This window comes from Urocitellus parryii, chromosome 8 (genome assembly GCF_045843805.1).
Source record: "Urocitellus parryii isolate mUroPar1 chromosome 8, mUroPar1.hap1, whole genome shotgun sequence".
Classification (NCBI taxonomy): Eukaryota; Metazoa; Chordata; class Mammalia; order Rodentia; family Sciuridae; genus Urocitellus; species Urocitellus parryii.
In genome coordinates, this window is record NC_135538.1 from 150,888,760 (window position 1) to 150,896,117 (window position 7,358).

At 49.0% G+C, this 7,358-nt stretch overlaps 1 protein-coding gene across 1 annotated transcript; it reads left to right on the plus strand.

The window, feature by feature from the left end:
- The first annotated feature begins 5,540 nt into the window (after positions 1 to 5,540).
- Positions 5,541 to 6,104, plus strand: Hdgfl1 (HDGF like 1). The gene has a single exon (XM_026407304.2). It carries the CDS (start codon positions 5,541 to 5,543, stop codon positions 6,102 to 6,104), a length of 564 nt encoding a protein of 187 aa, XP_026263089.1.
- Positions 6,105 to 7,358: the final 1,254 nt, after the last annotated feature.

The window sequence follows — 7,358 nt, forward strand, 5'->3', positions numbered from 1 at the left end:
CAGTAAGAGGCTGATGAGGTTATATCATCAAAACCTTAGTGTGAGCCGCTGAAAACTTTGGTCATTTTAAGCACTTATATATGACTCCTTAATGTAATGGTAAGAAACACGAGATGGAAATTGTAGGTCTGGCTTCCAGATTTGCTCTCACACATGGCCTTGCTGTTATCATGTCTTCCCAGACTGTTTTTATCATGTTTACAATATTATGCTTATAATAAAATTCAGAGCCAGAAGAAACAATTTGTGAAAAAACATAAAAAATAGTAACAAGAGAAAATATGGATCACAAAATGAAAAAAAAAAAAAGAAAAAGAAAGAAAGGAAGAAGGAGAAAAGAAAAGAGATTTGCCCTTTAACTAAATAGAGCTAATGGCCAATGGCAACTGGATACCACACAGGTCCCTAGTGCCAATGCAGACATGGCTGCCCAGTTTCCTTGCAACAGCCTTCTGTTAAACAGGTCCAGAACTATCCAAATTGGAGGTCAAGAACCAGGTTGAATGCAGGCTTACAAGTCACCAGTGCTATATATTTTGTCTAATACTTTTATTCAACTTACAATTGTGAGCATATTCAAGTCACTGAATTGTACTTTAAAAATTTTGCAGACCTTGGGCGAGGCCATCTAACTGTGTAATTACTATGTAAATCCACCTTGTTATATGCACCTAATCCCTGGTGATTACTCACCAGCATTAGTAATTTCTATTTGTTTAAATGTCGCTAATTATATATATAATAACTCACATTTTCCTGTGGCGGAGCCTGTATATACATTGTCATGCAAGTTTAGGAAAACTATCCACATTATTGAAACATTTTATTTATAAACTTTTCCCTGAAGAGTAAGTAAATTTTAAATCTTTTAATGCCCAAGTCAGTATAATAAAATATAATTTTTTGTTGCCAGCCACAATAAATTTGTTGTCATTCATTTCAGAGTTAAACAATTTCCTTCCTTGGCCACTGAATCAGCGGTATGGCAAACAATATTGATCCCTATAATTTTCCCTCTTGTACACCATTCATAGCATTTATAGCAAGCCAATGAGACCAAGTTGCTAGCACACATAGATACTTAGAAAAACTGCACCCTCGTCTCTCCCTCCCCGGACTCCATTATCAGGTCAGCTACAGATCTGACCCACTATTCAAATGGATGATGGTGTACCTCCTAGGGAATATCTTTAAATTACCCCAGAGCTTCAGGACATCCCCACTGATACCAAACTTCTCTCTAGTAGCTCCCTTGGATTACAGAAATCCCTGCGGCTTTAAAAATCAGCCTAAGTGGACACTGATAACATGTAGATTTGACAAAATATAGGGGTAGTAGACTTGCTGTGAATTTTTTTGTTTGTTTGTTGTTTTGTTACACAGGATTAAACTCAGGGCACTCAACCACTAAGCCAGATTCCCCAGACCTATTCTGCATTTTATTTAGAGACAGGGTCTCACTGAGTTGCTTAGCGCCTCCCTTTTGCTGAGGCTGGCTTTGAACTCAAGATCCTCCTACCTCAGCCTCCCAAGCCTCTGGTATCACAGGCATGTGCCACTGTGCCCATCTTTCTGTGAATTTTCAAAAACAGAAAATTGGGGCCAGTCTGGTGGCTCACACCACTGTAATCTCAGTGACTCAGGAGGCTGAGGATCAGACGTCCGAGGCCAGCTTCAGCAAATTATCAAAACCCTTTTCAAAATACAAAATGAAAAATGGCTGGGGATGTAACTCAGTGGTAAAATACCCTGGGTTCAATCTCCAAAACCAAAATAGAAAAAGAAAGAAAAGAAAAGAAAAAGGTGGATTTTCTGCCCATGATGGGAGCCGAGCTTGTTTTCTGCATAATTATATCTCCTAGAATATTCTGAAAGAGTAAAGCCTTGATTTCAAATATCACCCAATGTGAAAACACTTCTACTGTAACCCAGAGGCAGTTAATATTTTTAATGAAGACAAAAGCACATAGAAAATAATTACATTTCTTTTAAATCATAGTTTAAAGCAAACTAATTGAATTTAAACAGTAAACAAGAAAATATCAATTAGATATGTATTTACTCTCTTGTGTAATTATATTGTTTTACTGCCCATGTTTCACAATTGTTGCCAAGCAGCTTTTAAATCCCATCATTAGTTTTCCAGAAAAGAAACTGGGAAGTGTTGTGTTTTGGTCTCCCAGGTGTTGTTTTGATAGGTAGGAGGCTGCTCAAACTGTCGTCTTTGCAAACAGGTGCACTCGGTACACTGGGTTTCTGAAACACCCTGACCTATTAAAAGCATGTGGGCTCATGGAGATCTGGTTCTTAAAAGACAGTCACTGCAATTGTTCATGGGGACTTTGTTTTGAACTAACCATGCACATGTTAGTTGGCTTTTGGTCACTGTAATCAAAACACTGACAAGAACAACTTAGAGGAGGAGAGTCTCATTTTGGCTCACAGTTCCAGAGTCCTCAGTCCATGATAAGTGGCTCCACTGCTCTGGGCCTGAGTGAGGAAGAACATTATGGGGAAGGTGGCAGAGGAAGGCTGCTCTGCTCATGGTGGGGAACTGGCCAGGGAGAACATGGACACTCCCAGGTGGCCCCCAGAGATGTGCTTACTCCAACTTGGTCCCCCCCCAGTGGTCCATCCAGCTATCAGTGGACTAATCCACTGATGACTCAGAGTCCTCGTCAACCAATTGTTGCCTAAAAATCCCACCTCTGAACCCTGCCGCATGGAGAGCCAGGCATTCCAACCATGAGCTTTCTGAGAACATTCCAGAGCCCACCCAATAACTGCTTTCCTATTCTCCTGGCTCAACCTTCCTCCTGTTTCCCCCCTTCCTGAAATAAGTTACCATGAGCCGAGAAGTTAAACTGAAGAACATGCTTTTCTAAATCACATTCCAAGTAACAAGAACTTTTAGGTCTGTATCATCCAGAAGAAGGGCTGGGTGTGTACCTTTGTGTGTCATATGTAATCTGTCCGGTCAGGGTCACTTCTTCATTTTTCAATGCCCTTACTCATGATTCTACTCCTTTCGATATAGCTTTTCTCTCATTTAGCCAAAAGATAATAATAGGCTAGTCCTATCTTTAATAAAATTCTACTTAACAGTCATTAGTGCATCATAAACCATCCTGCCCACTGTCTGAACTTTCCTGCCCATGATGCCATTAATATGTGTAACCATCCCAAAAGAGACCTAAGTATTACTTTAAGCATCTCAACATCATGCAGCAGAGCTCTGAAAGATTATATTTACTCTCAGCTTTAAAAGGCAGGTAAATAAGTGAAGGTTGCCAGAGTTCTCTCCACAGTGTCTTCTACCACAGCTTCCTTAAGTCTGCCCTAAGAGCCACTCCCCTGCTGCTTTCTCCTGGAATTCCCCCGGTGTTGATAAAGGACGTATCATTTAGCATTTGAAGACTAGTTTGCATTGCCCTGTAATGAACTTTCTGGTGCTTCAGCTTCTGAATTAGATTTTAAATGCTGCAAAGGTAAACATCTTTCTTGCCAGCCTTTTAGATACGAGGTGCAAGATCTACCTAGGGAATGACACTCCTGGACTAAGAGAATCACATGGTGCTCTGTAGATCTAGACCATTCCTGACAAGACCTTCCTGCCTTTGTCTCCTACAGTAATTGTTCTAGCCCTCAGAGCTGCAGCGCAGTTAAAACCCTCCTGGCTGCTCACCCCTGTGGTCCGTCCACCCACCTGGACGTGTGGCTTGTTCTGGTGCTGCTGTTGGTTTGCCCGGCATCACATTCATCTGCAGCAGTGGGTCTCAGGTCTGGTCCTTCCTCAGACTGAGCTGATGACATAACTATATGCCACTCCTGGACAGAGTGTCTTGCCGGACTCCTTCCCACCTACATGACCTTCACGCAATGCTCTGTGCAATGGCGCAGCACCTTCAGAACCTGAGAACCAACAAACAAAACACCACTTAGCAACATTTCCACTTACACAAGTTACAAATTCCTTCCTTCTGTGGGCTCCTTAGCTGCCCAAGATCACCCATCTTCTACAGCCACTAAGCATGTATAGTTTTCTAGCACTTTCCAAATGAAATTCAGAGGAGGACATGTGTCCTAATTTGTAGGGGACTGTGGATCCGAGAAGAAGTTGTTGGTTCATTGTGAATGTTACTTATTTACTAGAGCTATAAACCCTTGTGGGGCAGATAAGACATTCTAAGAAGATGACTTAGCAGAAAAGCTAAAACAAATTGTTTGGAATCAGCAAAGGAGGTCCCATTTGTCCCACCTGTGAGGACAACTTATCTCCCTTTGCCCACAGCAGGTCTCTCCTATCCAAAGGTGGAATAAGTGGCTGATCCAACCCAGCAAACCAAAACCAATTTTGAGTTGCACCAAATGGGTGAATGATTCTAACACTCCACTAGTGACACTAGAAAAAAGACATCTGTCCAGTTAAACACAGGATTAGTATCCATCCAAAGGTCTTTCTTAGAAAGCCAGCACAAGAGCCAAGAGCACTGTTAGGAAACATTTGACTAGTTGTCAGAAAGCATGCTCACAGTAGGTAGAACAAAACTCAAAACTAAAAAGAAAAAAAAAAAGTGGAAAGGTGTACCAGAACTTCAGTGGCATCAAAACTCTCATTCACATCAGTTATAATAAACCTGAATCTTGAGAAAATTTTCTTAAAATGGCTTCTCAACTGAGATGGTGCCTTTTCAGTAGCAGCTGGGAGGAAGCCCTGGCTACCAGCAGGTTTGCTAGGAGCAGACCTCTGCCTAAGGCTGGCACCGGGAGCCCAGTGTCCCTCGGTGGCAGGCAGTTTGCCAGGCCCTGTTCCAGCCACACAGCCACGTGCTGACATTTGCGGAAGACAGGACATTTCCAGGTAATGTAGGAAATCTTGGTAACTCCGGGTTGCCACCATCAAGGCTTTGCTGTATACATTTGGTGACCCTGAAAATATGACAATGTTTACAGTTTGGTCACCAAATTTTGCTCCTCCCCCCCAGACTCCCTAATGGCACTGTGGGTCCATCCCTTGGTCAGACTTCCACCCTGTTCTTGAGCCCCACTGCAGGCGCCCCGCACTGGTCCGCAAGGAAATCGCAAGACGGTTGAAACCACTGACCCAGAGGGACATCGCGTCGCAGCTCCTGTTCTCTGTGGGACACAGAGAGGTTCCCACCGGGACCCCGCAAGATTCCCCTACGCAGTTGCAAGATTCGTGGAAATATGTGCTCATGTGTCACTGCTGTCTCTCCACGTGGCTCCCGCGGTGGCTTTGCAGGCCCCTCGGGCGCACAGCGGTCTCGGCGGCGGTCACAGCGGTCACAGTGCAGGGGCCTGCGCACAACCGCCACCAGGCCGTCGGGGCGCTCCGGTGCTGGCGACCACGGCGTCCCAGCTGGGCCAACTGTCCCCGGATCTCGGAGACAAAGCCCCCTCGGCGGCGGAACCCTGAGCCCGGGCGTTGCGGCGCCCTCGAGCTGTCGCGCGGGCTCAGAGGCCGCCCCGCAGCGCACCTGCCGCGTCGCCCAGGCCCAGCCGGTGCCGCCGCGCCCGCCATGTCGAGCTACAGCGGGCGCAAGTTCAAGACCGGGGACCTGGTGTTCGCCAAGCTGAAGGGCTACGCCCACTGGCCGGCCCGCGTGGAGCAGATGGCCGAACCCAACCGGTACCAGGTGTTCTTCTTCGGGACCCACGAGACGGCCTTCCTGGGCCCCAAGCACCTGTTCCCGTACGAGGAGTCCAAGGAGAAGTTCGGCAAGCCCAACAAGCGGCGCGGCTTCAGCGAGGGGCTCTGGGAGATCGAGCACGACCCGATGGTCAAGGCCGCCGCGCCGCAGGCCGAGCCGCCCGAGCCCGCCGACGGCGACGCCGAGGCCGCCGAGCCGCCCGCCGAGGAGCCGCAGGGCCCGCAGCCTGGGCCGCCCAAGAGGAGCGCGGCCTGCGCGCCCGAGGACGCCGCCAAACGGCCCCGGGAGGCCGCCCCCGATGGCGCGGAGGCCGCCCGCGAGCGCGAGGCCGAGGCCGAGGCCCAGCGGGGCCCGCCCGAGCCCGAGCCGCGGGAGCAGGCGGCTGAGCAGCGGGCCGCGGCCCTGGGCGCCGGGGCTGGCGATGGCCCGTAGGCACCGCGCCCAGGAGAGCCCTGCAGGAGCCACCAGGGCCCACGAACGACCCCTTCCCGCCCCGCCCGCCCCGCCCCACGTCCGGCCCAGGGAGAGGGACAGGCCTCCTGGAGGCGGCAGGCCACCAGCCAGCACCGCCTGGGCCACGCCGCGATGTGACTCAGGGCCCTGCTCCCAGGACGCGACCGGCCACCACGCCCCTGCGGCCCAGAACTGCCTCCAGGGCCTCGGCCTCTACAGGACCAACGCTTCCACCTGTGGACATCGCTTCGACCCCCAGGCACTCTGGACCTCTGCCTTGGAATGGGGGTAGGAGTGGCCCGGGCGACCCCAGGGACCTGCTGGAGGGCAAGGAGGTGCCATCTAGTGGAGCCCCTGAGCTCCCCTCCCCTCCACACCTGTTACCCCAGTTGTGCAGACTCAGGGGAAGGGGGACTGCAGTTCGCGCGGAGGGCGTCCCTGGCGCAGATCCTTTGGCTGACCTAGTGAGTTCCGGGGAGTTGGCCTTTTGTCCATCAAGACATTGGGGCCCCAGAGCTGTTTCGGAGGTCTGAAGGAGCCACTTTGCTGTGCTCTTGGGTGGGAGTGGTGCAAAATAGCTGTCCTCCTCCTTGGATCTCTGGGGTCACTGATGGAAGGACGTGGGGAGACCTCTGGCTTCCTTTTCCACCTCCCCACGGCCTCAAGGCCACCCTAGAGTTGTATATATCACTCGGACATAGAAGAAAAGGGACACGTTTTAGGAAGCTTTTTAAATGAAAGTAATTTCCTAAACCATTAAGAACTCTCCCTGGGTGTGCCTCCTTTCTGCTCCTGGATGTCCCGATGTCATCGATTTCCGATAGAACTGGAGGCTCCCTTTTTTTGGGGTGTGTGGTGGGGGGGGGGGGTTCACTGACTTTCTCTTTGTTGTAGGGCTTTGGCGTTCCTTGCACTGTTATTTTCCACCAACATGCCCCTGCCGGGTCCCTTGACCATTGTCACCTGATTCAATATGTAATCTACTGAGAAGACAAATGAGTGTCCCCTCCCAACCTCTTCCCTAGTGATCTTTCTGTGCCCCTCTTACCTCTTGTCTCTTTTATTTACTCCACTGGGCTCTGATGAAAAATTGTTGGCTGTAGCTTTGGAAGTTTAAATCTGAGAACCGTAGACTATTTCAATTCTAGCAAATAAAACCCGTTGATGACTTTAAAACAAATATTTTCAGTCCTGTTCTTTGGTTTCCGAAGAATTGGTTCATAGTGATTGTTG